The sequence below is a fragment of the Geotrypetes seraphini genome, chromosome 10, assembly GCF_902459505.1.
Source record: "Geotrypetes seraphini chromosome 10, aGeoSer1.1, whole genome shotgun sequence".
Taxonomy (NCBI): Eukaryota; Metazoa; Chordata; class Amphibia; order Gymnophiona; family Dermophiidae; genus Geotrypetes; species Geotrypetes seraphini.
The window spans coordinates 128079500-128100716 of NC_047093.1; the positions used below are offsets into that span (position 1 = coordinate 128079500).

Consider the following 21217-nt stretch of genomic DNA (forward strand, 5'->3'; position numbering starts at 1 on the left):
CCTTGTTGGATATGTACTTGGTCTTTTTTTCGTCGTCTTCATTACTTTTTTTAAGCTTTCACTCAGCATTTGGTTGTGTGAGCATTATAACTGTTATTCTGTTACGTCCTTCCAGATTCCATACGCTAGATGTTCAGTCCTAACCCGCAGTCCAGGTATTGCAGGAATCCACAACTTTTATGAGCACATGCGCCACCCCCTTAGCCCGAGAGTTAGTAAACAATCCCAGTTACAATTTCTGCAAGCAGTCTTGTGCAGAAGTCTTTTGCAGATGCTCTGCTTCTATTTCTTTGCTTAAAGTTCATTTCTCGGTGGCTTCATTGCCTTGAGATCCCTCCCCAGTGGTCCTTTGTCAGAGAAAAGGATGCAGTCCTGCAGTGCCGGACTGCAGCTTAACAGAGAAGCTCTGGTGGATCTGTGGAGCCAGCCTACTGTGTGCCAACTTCTTAAAGTACCCAGAGTCCCTTCTCATCAGAGTCTACTGGCCAGTGACCCTGTCACAGGTTTCTAGCGCAGACTGTGTGCATCTGGACAGAAACCCACCTGGGTTTCAAGGTGCAGGCTGCCTTTCCCATCCCCAACCGCGTGGCAGAGGATCCGTGGGGGAGGAGGAGCAGTCCAAAGATATTCCATTCTGGGAATTTGGTGTGTTTCTGAGGCAGAAAGTCCTTTATCCCAGGACAACCAGATATGTGGGTGATATCATTCATAGAGTCCTGGTACAGACAGCTTTAAAAATACATCACCACTTTAAGAACTTGAGAAAGTTTTGCAAACTGCCCACACCGCGCATGCGCAATGTCTTCCCGCCTGACGCCGCTCACGGCTCCTCAGTTCTTAGTTTTCCACAGAGCTAAGAACTGTTTTTTGGACATTATTCACTTTTTGCTTTGCCTTCCCGCTCACGCATATATTTGTCTTATTTTTTCTTCGTAATTTAGATATGTGTTTTGGGTTTAAAAAAACAAAACAAAACCCCAATATAGGAATTTTTTTTCCTCACTGTTATCACCTCGCGGGCTTCGCCCATCGAGACCTCGTCGTTTATCTCAGCCATTGAATTCAATTTGGCTGAGGCGGTTTCTCCGTCGATGTCCCGGCCGCTGACTGGGTTTAAAAAGTGTTGCAGGTGCCAATGGCAAATTTATGTCACTGACCAACATAGTTGGTGCTTACAATGCCTTGGCCCAAAACACCATGTCGAATCCTGCACTGGTGTTCTACCCTGCAAAAACATACAATTAAGACTCGAAAGCGCTAACAAGAAAAGTTGTTCGGCACCGCTATGGACTCCGAGATGACATCGCAGCCTTCAAAGCATAGACATTGGCATCAGGGGACATCGCTCCATTGGATTAGCCAGCTAAAAAGCTGACAGCTTCCCAACAGGTTTCGCAGGTCACCATTGCATCGAGTCCCTGCTGAATATTTAGAGGCGTTGGACTATGATGAGCCTCCTAAGGAACTTCTGCAACTACCATTACATGGTATTCTCAAAGAGACTCTGCATAAGAACTTCAAGATCCCCCTTACCATTACTGAAGCTCCCAGAAAATTTGACTCTTTATTACAAAACTAGCTGATCACCCGGCGTTGCTCGGATATTTATTTATCCCAATCTTCCGGTATTGATAGATTTGTGTTCAGTGATTATGCCTGGTAAAACGGGAAGTATTTGATTGTTTATTTCGTGGGCATCTTCATTTTTAGCAGCAAGAATGGCCCTCTGTATGGGGCTGCACTTGGACTTAAACGTCATTGGGAGTATCAGTATTAATCTCAGGGAGCCCAAAAACTATGGATTATATACTATCTGTTGTTTTTGATTATTTTTGCATGTCACCCCCTTCCCACAAGAATGTCCCTCTCTATGGGACTAAACTTGGACTTAAACAGCATCGGGGGTGTCGGTATTCATCTCAGCGAGCTCGAAAACTATGGGTTAGACACCAATATCTGTCGTTTTTGATAATTTTTACCTGTCAACCCCTTCCCACACCACAGTATTTTTCCCCAGATAGTAAGTCATGTATACCAAGTTTGGTTTAAATCTGTCCATTCGTTTCAGAGTTATGCTAGAACATACATACATACATACACACACACACACACATATACATCAGACTAATCTTGGAAGCATCCAGAAAACTGTCCACGCAGCAGTGTTACCAGCAAAAATGGACACGGTTTTGCATCTGGTGTGCTCTTCATCATCATGAAGCTAAATCCACCTCTGTCTCTTCTATATTGGACTATCTTCTACGTTTATCCAATTCAGGTCTCAAAACCACTTCAATTAGAGTTCATCTCAATGCTATCAATGCTTTCCACAAGCCAGTTGATGGGAAACCTCTCACTGTTCATCCTCTTGTGTCCAGATTCATGAAAAGACTTTTCAGTGTCAAACCACCTCTCAAACCACCTGCAGTGGTTTAGGATCTTAATGTAGTCCTTGCTGTTTTGATGAAGCCTCCTTTTGAACCAATGTCTGCAGCTTATCTCAAGTACCTTACTTGGAAAGTGAGTTTTCTCATCTCCCTTACTTCAGCTCGATGAGTCAGTGAGCTTCAAGCACTGGTGTCAGATCCTCCTTTCACAGTGTTCCATAATGACAAAGTGGTGCTTTGCACCCATCCTGTTTCTTCCAAAGGTTGTCACAGGATTTCGCCTTAATCTATTGTACTTCCAGTATTCTTTCTTAAGCCTCATTCTTATCCTGGGGAAAAGGCTCTTTATATTCTGGACTACAAACGAGCATTGGCCTACGATTTGCAGAAAATTCAACCGCATAGAACATCTCCCAATTCTCCCTTCATCCCATTCTAGCAAGCTAGGGAGTCCCACATATGAGAATATGCTGCCTGCTTGTCCTGGGACAGCGGGAAAATATTCTCACAATCTATCTACCTCCCCTGGTTAGCTTCTTAGCTTGTTAACAAACTGAAGAACCGCAAGCAGCATCAGGCGGGAAGACACTCGCGCATGCGTGGTGTGGGCAGTTTGCAAACTTTCTCAAGTTCTTAAAGTGGCGATGCACTTTTAAAGCTGTCCGTACCGGGGCTCTGTGCTTGACATCACCCATTGTGAGAATATCTGCCTGCTGTCCCTGAATAACACCTGTTACGGTAAGTAACTGCTTTTTCTTCACTCAGCTGCTTTTAAACACGCTGATATACAAAGGCACTGCAGAACTGTGAATACCTCCATTATTTCTTATGGGAACTTTGGGGGTGGGTTGTGGCCCAGTTTCTGTAGGTAGGGTTCAGGTCCCCCCACCTCTTGAGACCCCAAATCGCTATTTTTTATTTTTGTTTATTTTTGTTTTGGGATTTTAAAATCAATCTTTTTATCTAACTTTTATTTCTGCCTCAAACCCCCCAAGATTTGACTCAAATTCATTTGGGATTGACTCTCCAGCCCCTCATCTGTTGAATGTGTATATTGATTGCATGGGATAAGCACCGCATCAGTGATTGTGTACCGTGTGCCATAGCTTTGGACTTCGTCTCCTCTGAGTAATCTTGGGCTAGGGAGCCGGCCTGGGTCCGTGCCTTCCAAAGAAAATCTCACCCAGAGGCCGTTCTGGAGTCTGGTGCAGATCGCCTGTGTTCCAAATCTGGATACACTCTTGACACGACGCATGTACCTCAACAGAGCCCTGCCATAGTTGTGGAGTGAGCCTTTTCACCGGATTTTATTCGGCTCCTCTGAGCAGCGTATCCTCAGACCCTGCTTGTTTGACACAGCCAGCGGGCAAGTCGAGGGTTTTTCGGTCTGTTGCCAAGCTTCCTGTTCAGGAGCTCTCTCGTCTGGCCATGCCAGATCTCGATTGCAGTAGTTGCCATGCAGATTTTATGATGTCTCCTGCCACTGTATTTAATTTGGTCCGGCTGATGCCTTTGCTGAGACTGGTCTCCTTGGCTGCTTTGAGCGTCCGGATTTGGAGGTGCTGATCCTTCTTCACATTTTAAATGGGCTTCTGTCTGCCTCGTTACGGATGATAATCTGACAGACCTTGGTCTGGTTTCAGAACAGTGTGATTCCCAGTAAGCTCTTTCTGATCTGCTAAAGCTATGTCTATGCTTTATCACCTGGATCCTGATTTTTGGCAGGTTTGATCAGCTTGAGGTAGATTCCGCCGTGGTGCCGGTTTTCCAGTGTGTATCCCTTCCTAGTGATGGTGGAGTGAAGTTTCAGGACTCTCAGGATCGCACAGAGGATGTTATGTATATAAAATATTCTTGTCTAGTTTCCTCAAGTAGCCGAGTGGCAATGGCCAATTCCTTTATGGTGCATGCCTGTCATTCCGGCCTGCGCGATGCGTCCTCTGTTGAGGTGCATGCCTGCCCTCCGCTGGTGCTGGTTGGTTTGGCTGTGGTGCCAGGAGCCCTTTATGATCTTTTTTGAGTTCTTAGTATATTCTCTGCTGGTGCAGTGTCTGAGCGCTGAGCTTTTTGGATCTGTCTTTGGATGAGGACGCTGCCTCGATCTCCTTCAGCAGCTGTCTTTTCAAGGACCAGATTCTTGTTGGTATAGGTCTGAATAACCTCTACTCAGGTGTTGCCAAACACCACCTTACGTTGCTTCTTGTGAACCAGTTTCACTGGACATCAGGAGGGGATTGTAGTTCTCTTCGTTCCTCCCGCAGGTGTAGTCAGTGATACTCAGGTTTTTCCTCCCTGAGACATTTCCAGGGCTACATCCACATTAACACGGTTCCAATTCCAGGTGTTCTTAGGTTCTTGTGCAGTGACTATGCCTCAGAAAAAAAAAGAAGAAACTGCCGATGTTGCCAGGGGTCAGGCGTGACTTCCTCATTCGAAGGCTGTCTCTTCAATTTTGTCAGGAGTGGATTTGACTTTCATCAGACACTTGTTAGTCATCCTTTGCCTGTCTCTAGCTTGGCTTCTGGATTTCGACAAGTTGACCGCAACAGAGTCCAGGGTCTGTGATATTCTGCAACGCCTCTTAGTCTTCGGGATGCTGAAACCTGTTCCAGACCATGAATGGGGGCTTAGGTGGATACTCCTTATACTTTCTCATGCCAGAAAGGCTTGGAGGATTGGAGATCCATTCTGGATCTACAGTTGATCACCTGTATCATGCAAATTCCTTCTTTCTGAATGGACAATGGAGTACACAGTGATAGATGCTGTCCCTCTAGGGGAGTTTCTAGTGTCCATGGACCTCACAGAAGTTTCCTCCTTATTTCAATCTGTCCAGAGCATCGCAAATTTCTGCGTTTCCATGTTCTGCAACAGCATTTCCAGTTCGCAGCTCTGCCCCTTGGACCTTACGATGGCTCCCGCTCTTTCATCTTAGTGGTGGTAGTAGAGGCAGTTTTCCACAAGTAGGATGTCTAAGTGCACCCTTCCTGGGACAGTGGGTGATCCGAGCTCCGTCTCATTGGATATGCAAAGGTGTGGTTGGAGAGGTAGTGTCTCTGCTGCAGGCGTTGGCAAGTTCAAGAAGAGACGCTGGGCGCCCTCCCAGCCCCTGGGGTTTCTCTTCATCTCCAGACAGGGTTATATGTTTCTTCTCAGGGCAAGTAGGCAGAACTTTTGTCAACAGATCAGAATTCTCTTGGACCGTCCGGTGCTCTTGGCCTGGTTTTATCTAGGGATCCAGGCAACCTCCTTGGAGGTGATCCCCTGGGCCAGAGTGGAGGTTGATGGCAGTCCTTCCTTTATCCCAGGACAAGCAGGCAGTATATTCTCACATGTAGGTGACGCCATCCACGGAGCCCGGTCAGATTTAAAATTTCTTAGTTTTCCGCGGAGCTAAGAAATCATGTCTCTGAATGTTCAGTTTTTTGTCATTTGCCTTTCCGCTCGTGTTTTTTTCTTTTAAATATTTCTTTTTACATTTCATCTTCTAAAGGAAAAAAGATGAGAAAAGAGTCTTTTTTCTTTTTCTTTTCCTTGTGGCTTTTGCCATTGAGGGCTTCGTTTTTTCCTTTCAGCCATTGAGTTTGACTTGGCTAACGCTGTCTTTCTGTCCATGTCCTGGCCATTAACGGGCTTCCAAAAATGTTGCAGGTGACAAATACCAGTTCTTTCACCGATCCACATAGTTGGTACTTGCAGTGCCTTGGGCCTGAACACTGGGTAGAATCCTGCACTCGGTGTTCTACCCTACAGAAATGTTCCATCAAGAGCTGCAAACTTCTATAGGAGAAGTTGTTCAGGAGAAGCATGGACAATGACAAGACATTGCAACCTTCGATGTTGAAGACTTCGACATTGATATCAACACCGGCTTCAGGAGACCTCGCTCCGTCTGGTAAGCCAGCTAAGAAGTCACCAGCTTCCCAAACGGTGTCGCAGGTCAATCTTGCATCGAGTCCCTTGATGCCAACCAAGCAGCGACGACCACCTTTACGGCTTGCCTCAATATTGAGGTGTGCATCCTCATCGAGGTCACCCTCTCCGAGGCAAGCCACAGCACTGATGGTACCAGCAGATAAGCCAGAGGTACCGGTGTTTTCCTTTCATGAAAAGCTCTATGCACTTTTCCAAGCAGAGTTGGGTGATGCTTTCAAATTGCTTATCCCAGTATCAACTCCCTCGGTACTGGCCTAGCCACAGCATATCCCTGTCAGTTCGTCTAGACATTGTTATTCCTCTTACTCCTCTCGACACTCAAAGACCAGTAAGCATCATTCTTCTTCACGTGCTTCAAAAAGAAAACATAGCTCTCCCTCACGTTCTTTGAAAAGAAAAAGAGCTTCGTGTCATACCTCATCATCATCATCGGATCGACACCGGACTCCATGTAAGCATCAATCCTCTCGATGCACTCCTTCGCCAAAGCCATTACAGTCTGAGAATTTGTCTTGAGTATGCAACGGATGCTTATGACACTCCCTTGGAAAAGTCTTCACAGAAGTCTCCATCAAGGGCTAAACCTCCTACTGAAAGACTTTCTTTCATTAAATTTATTAGGCTGTTGGGAAAAGAGCTACCATTCAAGCTAGAAGCTGATTCTGCCTATAGTGCTGAATACTCGGAGACCTTAGATTATGATGAGCCTCCTAAAGAACTTCTTAAAGAGACTCTTCACAAGAATTGGGAAATGCCCCTCACCATTGCAGTGGCTCCTAGAAAATTAGACTCTCTGTATAAGATCATTTCTTCACCAAGTTTTGACAAACCACAGCTTCAGCACCAGACTTTAATGGTGAAGTCGACTTTGGCAGTGATTGAAGCTACAGCCTTAGCACCCTGGGGTTGTGGGTTCAAACCCTGCACTGCTCCTTGTGACTCTGGGCAAGTCACTCAGTCCTCCATAACCCCAGGTACATTAGATAGATTGTGAGCCCACCGGGACAGATAGGGAAAATGCTTGAGTACCTGATTGTAAAAAACACTTAGATAACCTTGATAGGCAGTATATAAAATCCTAATAAAAGTTGAAAAACTTCTCCATCAAGTGTCTATGCATTAGTGCCACCAGGATGTGAGAGGCGCACTATGGACAAATTTGGACGTCGCCTGTACTAAAACTCCATGTTAGCGAACAGAGTACTAAATTACAATTTCTTTTTTTTTCCATGAAAGTTTATTAAGATTTTGAAAAATACAAGAGAATATAAAACTGGACATCAAATTATCTGCTTATGCAGATGATGTCCTTTTATATGTCTCCAATCCTGATAAATCAATTCCAGTGATTCGGAATACCATTGCGGAGTTCTCCACCTTCTCCGGTTATAAAATAAACCAACAAAAAACGAAATCCCTTCCACTAAATTATAATTTCTATATCTCCTGCTATATTAAGCATCTGGTTTGAAAATTGCCTTCTTTTGATAGATTCATTCCTTCTCAACATCAGCAGGAATTTTATCATACATTTTGCACTGTTAGCATAGCTAGAAGATATATGGCGAGATCAACTTATGATGCCTTTGAATTATCATCCAGAGCCTTAGCTATGTCAGTGGCCATGAGACGTCTCGCAAGGCTAAGAGCCTCTAATATAGATATTCTTCAGGACAGATTAGCTAACATTCCCTGCTTAGGAGACTGGGTGATCAAGGACCCAACCTCACATGGAGTCATTTATTTATTCAATTTTCTATACCGTTCTCCCAAGAGAGCTCAGAATGGTTTACATGTACTCAAGCATTTTTCCTGTCTGTCTTAGTGGGCCCACAATCTTTCTAATGTACCTGGGGCAATGGGGGGATTAAGTGACTTGCCCAGAGTCACAAGGAGCAGCGTGAGTTTGAACCCACAACCTCAGGGTGCTGAGGCTTTAACCACTGCGCCACATACTCCCCCCTCTTAAACTTTAAAGCTTGGAGCCGGGCGTGGAATGCGAGCGCCCAGTGGGCCACCTTTGGCAACGACTCGGTTGACAATTCTCTTCCTTCAGTAGTTGGGGTTCAAAATCAATTTTCCCAAATCCCAACTTCAATTCTCTCAGAATCTCCAATTTATCGGAGCTCTGCTAAACACCATTCATCTCAGAGTGTTTCTCCCTCAGCCAAAGATAAGAGAATTTGATTCAGCTCTGCGATCAGACTTACCATCTTCCATTAATCTCAGCCAGACAAGTGATGGTGCTCCTGGGTTACATGGCTTTCCACGGTGCTTGTTACACCGTTTGCAAGGCTTCATCTCAGGACCCCTCAATGGACTCTCTCGCCTCTCGGTGGTCTCAAGCTCTCGACTCACTGTCTCAATGTATTACAGTCACATCTTCACTTCGACAATCTCTACAGTGGTGGATGAACTCTTGAAATCTTTCCAGAGAGTTTTTGTTCAATTCATCTCCACATCAGAGAGTTCTGACCACGGATTCGTCACCTACGCTTGGGGGGGCTCATCTAGACGGTCTTCGCACTCAAAGTCACTGGTCTACCATGGACCAGCTTTGTCATGTCAGTCTCTTAGAACTCAGCGATCTTCAGTGCTCGCAAAGCTTTTCAGCACATTGTGACCAACCATGTCCTAATTCACATAGACAATCAGGTTGCAATGTAGTACATAAACAAGGAGGTGTGGGTTCTCTCCTTCTTTGTCAAGAGGCTCAGAAGATTTGGAAATGGGTGCTTGCTCACAACATATTTTTGAAAGCAGTATACATTCAAGGGGAATGACTATTGAGTTCAGGCTGTCAGATCACTTTTTTTGTTCTCGCTGCTGCGGCTCACCGTAGCAGGCCGGCATTCAAGTCCTCGCTCGCTCGATGGATTAGAATGGCCATTTCCATGACTTCGGATTTATGGAATAATATTCCTTTAGAGTTGCGATACATGGGCTCTTTTCAAATATTTCACAAACATCTGAAAACTTGGCTATTTTCAAAACTGTAAATCCCGATCTTTCCTCTTATCTTTATCATTATTAATCTTATTGTAAATCAAGTTGAGCTCTATCAGCATAGAGAAGACACGGTCTATAAATTTAAGTTTTAGTTTAGTTTAGTTCTGTCGCCCGCGGCAAGGAGCCGCCGATCTCGCTTAAAACACTTTCAATGAGAAGTGTGGTTACTTTTGTCTGGTTTTACCAAGTATTTGTGGCAGCGCGTTCTGATGCTGTTTTCGGGACCTCGGGGCGGTAACTGAAAAAATGGCTTTGCGGTTTGTGCCATAGATGGATGGAATTAAATTTTGGTTATTGGATCAGAGTGTCCGAGAGGGAGTATAGGGAATCTCATATTTTTTTTCAGTACCCAGATTTAAGCACCATTTACAGAATCTAGTCCTATGTAACAAAAATAAATTAATAAATAAAATCCAGCACAGTTTAAAAATAAATAAATACATGATCATTATAAACTTTAGTTTTTTAGTGCTCATAAAACTGAGACGTAAATAGCACTGAAGGTGTCAAACATCACATCTCATATATTGTATAATCATTACACAAATTTTTTATGTATAAAAAAAGTCCAAAGTGAAAATCTCAATCTCCCCAGTCTAAGTCCCCACCTTCCACTGTCTCCTGAGATGGCAAACTTCGGGAGGATGGAAACCTCTCCCGTGAAGCAGAAGAGTACAGGGGATCTGGGATGATGATGTTGAAATTTTTACCAGCACCCTCCCAGGGCACATATTAAGATAAGTATTGTGTGAATATATCCATGTTTTTTTATTATAAACTATGAAATGTTAACTTGTGCGCTTTTTATCTGGATTTTTCCTTTTTACAAGATGTATGGTCTTTGGTTTTCCTTTGGACCCTTATTTATACATTAATAAACAATTTGTGCAGTGATTATATGCATTTGACAATAATTGTTAGAATGTCAAGTGATTTATACGAATTATCTGATTGAATATTGTACACTTGTTGCAAGAGTTAAAACTGAATAAAGAATTTAAAAAGAAAACCAACCAAAACCAAATATGAGGTGGTGTTTGTCTCAATTTTATGAGCACTAAAATGAAAGTTTACTATTTGCATTGTTTATTTTAAATTGCTGTTGTAGGGATATTTTTGTTAATAAGTATATTGAAAACTTCAGAACCATTAAAGTTGTGTTCTATGAAGGCTACACTTCTGACTTTTTTTTTTTGCATTATGCTAGACAAATGGTCTTCTGCTATCATAATCTAGTTTTTTAAGTATACTGATTTTATGAAAATGGGCAACAAATAGAATACTTTTTTTTTTTAAATTACAATCCTGTTTAGGTGATCCGCAGGGGCTGGTTGACTATCAACAACATTGGTATTATGAAAGGAGGTTCCAAAGACTACTGGTTTATTCTGACTGCTGAGAGCCTGTCATGGTATAAAGATGATGAGGTAGGTAGTACTATTGGTTTGTTTGGGGGGGGGGGGACGGTCAGTGTTTAAAAATAATAGCAAATTTTCTTTGGGTCAAGATATGGCTGCCTCATTTAAAGTCACCAATCCAAAACCATCTCAATGTCTTTGATGTTCCTTTAATTTTCTTTTAAACTTTTTTTAGGCCTCAGACTAGCCATTAGGTGCCATGCATTTCTATGGTCACCAAACAAACTTATGACAATGGCATCCTCATTAGCCCCATTATATATTTTTTCACATTTTTCTTATTTAAAGTGCTCAGTGCTATTTTTCTTTAGTGTCTCATATAACTTAATTCTTAAAATTATTATAACTTAATTGACTTATCTTAAGTCAGTCTTGTCTCGTACTATCATCGGGAAGTGACCTGTCATTCCGACATGTTTCGCCTTCTGGCTGTTTCAAGAAAAGTCCCCCCTTTTCAAACTTGTTCGCACCATCCCCATCTGTATAATGCTTATTGCCATTTAAAGTCACAGCATGTTCTGACACATCATTTTTCTGGAGCACAGATGCAGTACTGTTTTGATTCTCATTTTAAAAATTGCCTATTCTTATTTTCATCATATGAGGTTTAATAAGGATGGTTTGTCCTGGATATCATCAGTAAATGTGGGAGAACTTGCAGTATTACAATTAGTTTACTAATCTTGAATTTAATTTGACAACAGATTGTTTTTGATGAAAGGGATCTTTTTAGGTCTTCATAGGAACGTAACAGTAATTGTTTCTATAGATGTACGTAGCATATGCAGGTACTTTCTGTCCCTGGTGGTTCACAATCTAAGCTTTTGTATCTGGGGCAAGGAGGGTTAAGTGACATGCCCAGGATCATAGTCTGCTGCATGAACCATTAGGCTGCTACTCCACTGTGAAGTTTCTTAAGACTTTGTGAAAGTATTACATCCATATATGTATATGCATTGATTGCAATACAACAAATAACATACAATTGGAAAAAAATATGACAGGTTAAATTACAATTTCTGGTGGAATTCTGTATGTCATATGTACAAAATGGAACTCACCATTGCAACGCAAAAAGGTTATATGAGTAAATTTCTCCCTCCACCACCCTTCCATACTAGTATCCTGCACCCTTCTCTCCCTTTCCACCTCACTTCCCTCTCCCTCCACCACCCTTCCATACAAGTATCTTGCTCCTTTTTCTCTCCCTCCATCCCAATGCCATGCAGCAAGGTCTTGCGATGACTGCGTCTGCTGGCTCTGCGTCTGCTGGCTGTGCTCCGGAACAAGTAAGTGACGTCGGAGAGGGTGGACGGCAGCCATCAGGAGGTGCAGCAAGGTCCCGCGATGACTGCGGCTGCCAGCCCACACCCTCCAACGTCACTTGCTCATTCTGGAGCAGAGCCGGCAGTTGCAGTCATCGCGGGACCTTCCTGCACCTCTGCATAGCTGCCGGTCCACCCCCTCTGATGTCACTTACTGGTTCTGGAGCAGAACTGGCAGATGCAGTCATTGCGGAACTTTAGTGCACCTTCCCACGGCTGCCGACTGTGCTCCAGAACCAGTAAGTGACATTGGAGGGGGTGAACTGGCAGCCACGGGGAGGTACAGGAAGATCCCACAGCAGAGTGGGGCAGGAAGTTCCGGACCTGGTGTGCCGGCTGTACACCCCCCTGAGGCGAGCACCCAAGGTGGACCTCCCCCCCACCCTTTGTACTCCACTGCTGACTTGACATCATCACACTTTGTCACTCCAAAGTCTCTCTTCTGTTCTGTGCTTTACAGCCTTTCATACCTTGTTGTATTGCACTTCTTTTAGAATTCTAAACCTCATTTTGATGGTGAAATGAATTTTTTTTTTTTTTGCCAGTTCAATTCTTAGCTCAACAGAATTTTTTGGCATTGTAGCTATTTACCATATAGTACTGAATTGTAATATTTTTTATCTAATATTTTATCGGGTCTTTACTGAAGAAAGGGTATACATCTTTGTGTGTTATTAAGAAATGGCAAATTCACTGCAGTCTCAATGAGTTTCTCCAGTTATGGATGGATGGGAAGAATAAATGCTTCTAGGTCCAAGAGGATCAATTTACAGTCCAGTAAGTAATGCTCTTCATACACTGGGTTTTTGTACAAGATAAAGAAAATATTACTAATGCAAAAATAACAAAAAATGGCTATGACTTCACAAAAGGCTCTTGCCAATCAAATCAGAAATTGCAGTTAAAGCAAAATAACCAGATACACATTCTTAGAATCCCTTTGGCCATCTTTTGCCTCCTCAGAGCTACATTGCATTCCTCTTGGTAATACAGCTAGGACTGAATGGACCCCAGGTGGAAAAACAAAGATGGGACCCTAAACACTATATTTCCCAAGGTAGCGAGTCCCCTTCCATGTTCTTTTCAGAGAGCAGGGAGGGATATTGGAAACTGAAGGCTGTTTGGGACAGAGTATATGTGGGTAGATGTAGGAGGCAAGAATGTGTGTGTGTCTTAAGATCTGTTTGTAGGGCAGAGCAGCAACATGTGAAGTGTGGGGGATGTCTAAGAAGGCTTCCTTACACAATGGGTACAGTACAGAACTGGGACATTTTATCTCAGTGCCTGCAACATAACCCTTCTCCAATTGCATGTATATTATGAATTAATAAACTGAGTGGATGTTATTGATTGACCCCTGACGTAGGCGTATATGCCGAAACACAGGCTATATAGGCTATGAGACCTTGTTCTGGTGTATTTTCTTTCTGCCATTTTCTGTCCCTATATGAATATTCAACTTGACTGTCTGGACAGAAGAGGCAGTGCCCCTAAGAAGCTTTCTGTGATGGCATTTTAGAAGGTTTACTGGAGAGACAACCGTCTACTAAAAGATCTTCAGTGCATTGGATAGAGTTTTACAGGCTATATTGGATCATTCAATAAAGGACTAATGCGCTATCCCACTCTCGGTGCTTTTGCTGTTACAAAAGATGTGCTACATTATCTGCATAAAGAAATCCAGATAAACCTAATTACTAAATCAGTAATCCAAATGGTCTCAAAATGATTAATAATGGGGAGAGACAAGATCCCTGTTGAACCCTGCCTGGCCATGTTACAAAAATACTTCTTACATCATTTACTGCCACTTATTCCTTCACAAAAGATCCCAACCAATCGAATACTGTTCCTTGAACACCAATTTACCTATGCCAATGTAACAAAATATATAGATCTAGTACCACTAGTAAACCTCTGTCTTGGCGATCCAAGCTCCTACAGATCTCATCCATCTTGCACTGCAATCAGCACGGTCTAAATCTCACTGGTTATCACTCTGTATCTTAGTTTCCCTTACAGGTTCTTGAACTTCCATATGTGACACTCTTTCCAATATTTGTTGAGAGATTGGCTTTCGTGTATTCTCTTCACTAGCTTTTTTTCTTCCATTTTCATGCAGTTGTCTAAAGAATGTTTTATCTCCTGCTCTTAACGATTAGACAATATAGTCCTCTGCTCAAACTTCTGTCTGCTTTCTTGCCTCCCCTTCCCTTTCTCCTTGTAATTTGACTTATCTGCCTCTTTGTGTGTTTGTATTTCTTGAATATTATTCCTTTTGCTTTCACTGTTCCACTTTTTTACTGAATTGTAGTGGTCTCTTCATTCCTTTCCCTTTATTAGCTGTCCTAGCATATTGATTTTTATGCACTTTCAATGTGTTCTTTTCTTTAAATTGTCTATAGTTCTCTGTAACTTTGAGATCTCCTACCCCTGTTCCCAAATACATACTGTATTTCATTATAGTTTTTGTATAATCTGCCTACCTGTGGGCTTTTGTCACTATTGCCTCATGATGAACTTAGATGAAAGTCCTCCTCATTAAGTTGGCAAGTCTATGAGCAAAAGATTCTCTTACCATTGTTTACATGCGTACCCCTCTTTTCTCAGGAGATCTTCATATCATGATACCAAAGCCCTGTCTTCAACACCAACCATGTAGTCATAGTCCAGATAAATCTGGCCTTAGCCATTCCTTTCCTTTTTTACTAGAAGGTTGGATGAGAACACTATATGGGCCCCATTGTTTCGTACCTGTGCTCCCAGTGTCATCGAGTCCATTCTTATCTGTTAAGGATTATACCTTACAGTGTCATTGGTGCCTATATGGATAAGGGCCTAATAGAGAAGAAACATAGAATAAAAGGCAATATAAAAGAGAACCAGAAATGGAGTCAGGAGAAAATAAGGTCAGAGAGGAATGAGGTTACAAGGCAGAAAAAAAAAGATTGTATTATTGACATTAGATTGTGACTTTTGAACGTTTAAAGCTAAGAGGAAGGTCATTTACCTGGGCAAACAGGCCTGTCTAAAATTGTCATCCGCTCAGTTAAGAGGCTGTGTGATTTTCACAGTTTCCTTATTTTTGGCCAGATTGACAGGAAGTTTTCTCAATGACTTGTGTAAGCTTGGGGGGGGGGATGGGAAATAAAGCATGCATACATGAGATTTTCAAAAGTCTGCCCTCACTGCAGGGAGAACAGGGCTTTAGAATTTGATTTTTTTTTTTGCTAAATATTAGTTACAAGGTCTGTGCATATAAGTACCTGTGGGCTCTATGAAGAATTCCTCCTATATGTTGTATGACTATTTTTTATGTGCTACAGAGTGATTGGAGATGGAAGGGAGTTATTATTAGGCGACCTTTTTAGTACTGTGTGTCCTTCTGTATATCTTCTTGCTAGAAGGATATGGAAGAGCTGGTTTCGGGTAATTTGAATATCCAGGAGAAATTTTACTCTCTGCTGCTGCTTTCTCTCTCTTCCTCCTCCTCCAGAGAAAATGTATTCATGGTCCCTGGAGCAGCCACTTCTGCATCCTCTTGTTTCCACTGGACAAAGGAAGCCATGTACTAGTGCAGTGTTTCTCAACTTGGTCTTGGAGTACCCCCTTGCCAGTCAGGTTTTCAGGATATCCACATTGAATTTGCATAAACTTAATTTGCATACACTGCCTCCATTATATGCAAGTGCCTTTCATGCATATTCATTGTGGATATCTTGAAAACCTGACTGGCAAGGGGGTACTCCGGGACCGAGTTGAGAAACACAGTCCTAGTGGGTGTCACTCCAGGGACTTTGAACATATGCCAACAGCAACTATGCTTCAAGACTATTCTTGCACCCTTTCATAGCTGCAGCTTGAGGTGCAAGGAGAGGGTGGGAAGGATGGAGATTGAAGAGCACTGGAGTACACCATAGAAAGGTCTGCGAAGAACAAAGGTGGCGTATATGGATAGGGCATGTTGACAGAGCATGTAGAATTTCCTTAATATTGAAACCTTCCATATTTTGAGGCCTTATTGGTAAACCCTCTTAGGGGAGATTTCCCTAGATCACCCAAAAATAGAGTGACTATGTAGTGGCTTGTCAAGGAAGACATACTGAGCAAGTTCTGATTTTACCCCAAGAAATATGTGGAAATGTTTAGGGAGATCAAAACTTACTACTTCATATATACAAAAGAACTGGTTCAATTTGTTCTTTTGATAGGGACCTGTGTAGCTATTCTATATATAAACTGCTCACTTGCTGCGCTCACTACTAGTATTTTGGGAAGAAATGTTCTGGAAATGCATGCCAAAAAGTGGACAGCTTTTAGTGTGAAGCATATTATAATTGCAGCACCCAGGCATAAGATCTCGCCATATATACCTTCTACCTATGCTAACAGTGCAAAATATATGATAAAATTCCTGCTGATGTTGAGAAGGAACGAATCTATCAAAAGAAGGCAATTTTCGAACCAGATGCTTGATATAGCAGGAGATATAGAAATTGTAATTTAGTGGAAGGGATTTTGTTTTTTGTTGGTTTATTTTATAACCGGAGAAGGTGGAGAACTCCGCAATGGTATTCCGAATCACTGGAATTGATTTATCAGGACTGGAGACATATAAAAGGATGGGAAGGGGTAAAACGCGGACCTTACGGACTTCGCCGATCTAAAACCCCACGTCCTTAAAAATCCGAGGCCCGTGCATTGACAAGTCCGCCTTCGCTCTCCCTGCAGCTCAGCTCAGGCCTCCGGCTCCCTCGCGGACCTCACGTATCTGAACTGAACGTCACATCTTTAAAAATCCGAGGTCCGCGCCACTTTTGAGGTCCGTGCCACTTTTAGTCTCTGGCTCTATGACAATTTAACTCTGACGGATCCTAAGGCTTTTCGCTCCCTAAGCTAGGATCCGTCAGAGTTAAATTGTCATAGAGCTCTGTCAGAGCCAGACTAAAAGTGGCACGGACCTCAAAAGTGGCGCGGACCTCGGATTTTTAAGGACGTGCGGTTTTAGAGCCGCGAGGTCCGCGTTTTACCCCCTTCCCTAAAAGGACATCATCTGCATAAGCAGATCATTTGATGTCCAGTTTTATATTCTCTTGTATGGACATCCAGCCGCAGCAATCTTTTTGTATTCCAAGGCTGATGATGGCCCTTCAGAGTGGTAATTCTCAAGTCCTAAGAATGGTCTGTTCCATACATATAAGTTGTTAGGGCTCCTTTCACTAAGCTGCGCTAGTGTTTTTAGCGTGCACTGCCCCCCGCGCTACACGGAAAAACTAATGCCATCTCAATGGAGGTGTTAGCGTCTAAGCCTGAGCTAAAACCGCTAGCACAGCTTAGTAAAAGGAGCCCTTAGTCAGTATGTGCAATAAACTGACCCACTTAACCAAGTTAGTGCATTTCTTGAGTGTACAAAGTAAAAATCCATTCTCCACTAAGTGAGCTGGCACAGTCAGGCAAAGAGTACTCTAGAAAGCAGAGTGAAAGAAATGGGTTTTATTGTATTGGCATCATTTGTTGTACTCTGGGGAGGGTTCAGTTTTTTTCCAACCAAATAATTATAGTACGAATTAAAATACATATGACTTCTGGTGTTAAACCAACAGACTGTGATCGGATGATGGTTTTTGTTTGCTGCTGTTGCGGTGTAAGTCTTGGTGGAGATATTTTAAGAGCTGTTCCCTTATTCGCTGGCTGTCACTCTAGGCTGGGTTGTCATGTGACTGCCTGTCTGTGCCTGCTGTACAGGTGAGAGGATGTTCTGCACAGCAAGTGTAGACAGGCAGACACATGACAACTCCGTCCAGCCAAGCCCTTGGTTCCTTCAGGCCTCGGTCAGTGCAGAGGGTGGTGAGTTATGGACGTGATGGGGAAGAAGAAAACACAATAGAATTCATCTTTTAAACATTTGAGCAACTGTGGAACAAGTAGGGCATTTGACTTTATTCTGAAAAAGTGTTTGTACATGTGTTTAAGCTTTATGTTCCAGCAACATCTAGTAAAGAAAGAAACAATGGGGAAAAAGACAAGATTATTTGGAAATCTAAACCATACAACAGTTTGTCCAAACAGTGCGTAGCAATTGAAACAGATGTCTTTCCTCTCATGTTACATAATCACATAGTCTAATTTTGCAAACCAAGATAAAAGATGTTTATATGCTTGTCAAAAGTTGATAATTACTATAAATTTCTATTTATGTAAAGCAAAAAGCATTCTGTACTGGCAGACACATTTGTCTCGAGTGAAAAGAAATCAGATTTATGCAAAAAAAAAAAAATTTTTTGGGAGGGAGCTGCTTTTTAAAAATCTGTTTTGAAGTATATTTTAAGGGTTTAAGCTTCTGCTCCCTGGGCTAGCAGCAGGAATGGTATGCAATCCTTAGGAGGAAACACAGATGGCTTGGAGCAGCTTTAAACATGGCTATTTAGAAAGTTACATCCTGATCTGTTAGCCATAACAGAGGAAATAGCAGAAAGTTCTGGAGGACAAGAAGAGCTTGATAGGACTTAAGGAGAGAGGATACACTTGATGATTCCTTAAAGTGAAACCAAGGCTAGTCGATAACTCCTTAATGAGTGACGGATATCAAAGGATTAATTAAAGAAACACTAGAGGGGAAGGTAGAGGAAAGAAATGTTGAGCTATGGAATGTCTAGGACAGGGGTGTCCAATGTCGGTCCTCGAGGGCCACAGTCCAGTCGGGTTTTCAGGATTTCCCCAATGAATATGCATGAGATCTATGTGCATGCACAGCTTTCAATGCATATTCATTGGGGAAATCCTGAAAACCCGACTGGACTGCGGCCCTCGAGGACCGACATTGGACACCCCTGGTCTAGGATGTTACTCACCCATGCCAATATTCAGCTGATGTACATTGAAGAGAGCTTTCTAGATATTGCTTCTAAATCAAGTTCCCATGAGTTTGTGTTTCCATTAGATTTTACAGTGGCGATCATAATCGCATCAGTCAGTTTGAGATGAAGGTAACTGGAATGCTAGGTTTGCTTCGGAAAGGGAAGAGCTGATTTCATTGATGCCATAGTATAACTCAATAAACGAGCTAGATATTAGTATTGTACAGGTCTGATTTTTGAGGGCCGTGCATTTTCAAAGTTTCATATTTAGCTACCTTTACTGAAAGGAATAAGGCACTCCCCCTTTGAATTGTTTTCTTTTTAATAAAATTATAGGTGGTCTACTAGATGGGGGGAACGGGGGTAGAGTTGGAACCAGCCTCAAGTTGGGAGAAACCCAGAGGGGAGAAAGGTGAGCTTTTTGCTCTGAGAAAAAAATTCTATGCTCTTTAAAAATAAACTTGGCTGTTTTACCCAGTTGTCTGTCAATTCTGGGGAATTTATATTCAAGCTTTACTGGGGTTTTTTCCCCCATTTATAATGAGTGTCTCAGTGCGGAGGTAGTTGTCCAGTCAGACAGGAACAGTTTTCCTTTGTACTGAGTTCCGTTTTTAACATTAGATTAATCGATATCTTCAGATATTTGATGCAGTATTTTATAACCATTCTTTTTAGAGAACATTGCAAATGCAGGGAAAACAGGGCCCTGACTTCATCAGGCAATGTTGATTAACAGCCTTGATTTTTTTTGTTTACTTATTGGGATTTATTTACCACTTTTTTAAAGAAATTCATCAAAGATGAACATACGTAATTTAACTTTATTTAAAAAGTTATATTTGTTTGTTTTGTCTGTATTTACAGAATTGGAAAGGGGGTCAAAATAAATGTACCAGTGACTTAAAGCTAATACGCTTTTTTCATGAAATCTTCAGATTTTGTCTTTTGTAAAATGGGCTACTAGATGCCAATAGGCTGACTCACTTTGCTGCAAAGGAGTGAACTGGCCCAAAAGTGTGATGGTGATCAGAATAAGACAAGTAAAAAAATAATTAATAAATTAAAACCAGCTGGAATCAAAGATAGAACAGAGAAGTTTTCTGCATTCTTTTTTGAAGCGTTAAAAAAATGACCTCTAACAGGAAATGTCACATCGGTGTTACATATCCATATTGAATCTGTTTTTTCCTAAACTTTCTCAATTTCTTTTTCAGCACAGTTATATCAAAATCCAGAGCAAATAAACCAGTGAATTGCCTACAAGAACGTACAGCCCAGCTACTTAAAACTTTAGATTCTGAAATGCAATTTAATTTTTTTTAACATAGGATGCATTTCTTCTGGTACAACTGTACTGCTCTTAAGAGAATCTTTTCTGGTTTTCTCTAAAAATAGTTCCTGCTATGGCAACATTCTGCTTAGGTTCATCTTAATTAGGCTCTGGGATATTTTTTTTAGGATGTGTTCACATTTATTTTGAAAGTAGGTTTACTAATTTTCAGTGAATATTGGCTTTGTTTTCCATTTTCCAAACTTTGAATTTCTGGATTTCTAAAATATGTTTCGTGTATTAAAGTAAGTTTAATTTTCATTTCATAGATGTGAACAAATCAAGAAAAGGGAAGAAGCTAGTGGTTATTTGGCTCCATATGGGCACTCTAAATGCACAGTCGCATAGTCTGCTTTTATCGTTCAGTGTCAAGCCTTATAAAAATCTTTAAGATTAAATTAATCTCCCAATACTTTCTCTATAGGGTGATGGTTCTGCTTGGTTATTGGGCATCTAGCATTGTTTTAGAGATTGAAATTCAATTAACCAGTAGTTTCCACCCAACATATGTAAAAGTATGAAAACTATTTGACTCTACAGTCCCATGGTGCTTCTTAAAGTACCGGTAAATGTTAAACAACAAAGGTATATAATTTTTTTTTTTTTTGGGGGGGGGGGGGAAAGAAGGCAGAGAGCATCATTACAAGCTACACAATCTCCCACCATGGATGAAACCATTGAGTATTGCATAGTGGAAGGTAAGCATGACGCTTACAATCTATTTTTATAGAGTATTTAAGTGGCTGCTACTACTGGAATTGAACTGACAATACTTTCCGTCTTTCCAAATTCCGGTTCTGCGCTGACTACAGTCTCCTTCCATTCTTCAGGAATTCCTGCCAAAGGGGTCTTCCTATGTACCTTCAACCTCCCAGGCTAAAAATAACCTTAAAGAGAATGCTTGGGAAGTCTGGGTTACTTCCTTTTGGGAAAAAAAAAAAAAAGTCACCTAATG

The 21217-nt window shown here is 41.9% G+C and overlaps 1 protein-coding gene across 7 annotated transcripts in view; it reads left to right on the top strand.

Annotated features, from left to right (window-relative positions):
* Window positions 1-21217, top strand: part of DNM3 (dynamin 3) — a 241736-nt gene that overhangs the window by 96480 nt on the left and 124039 nt on the right. For all 7 annotated transcript variants that reach the window (XM_033961013.1, XM_033961014.1, XM_033961015.1 and 4 more), the window contains one exon: window positions 10646-10759. In XM_033961013.1, coding sequence (XP_033816904.1) covers window positions 10646-10759 — 114 coding nt within the window. The remainder of the gene's footprint in view (window positions 1-10645; window positions 10760-21217) is intronic.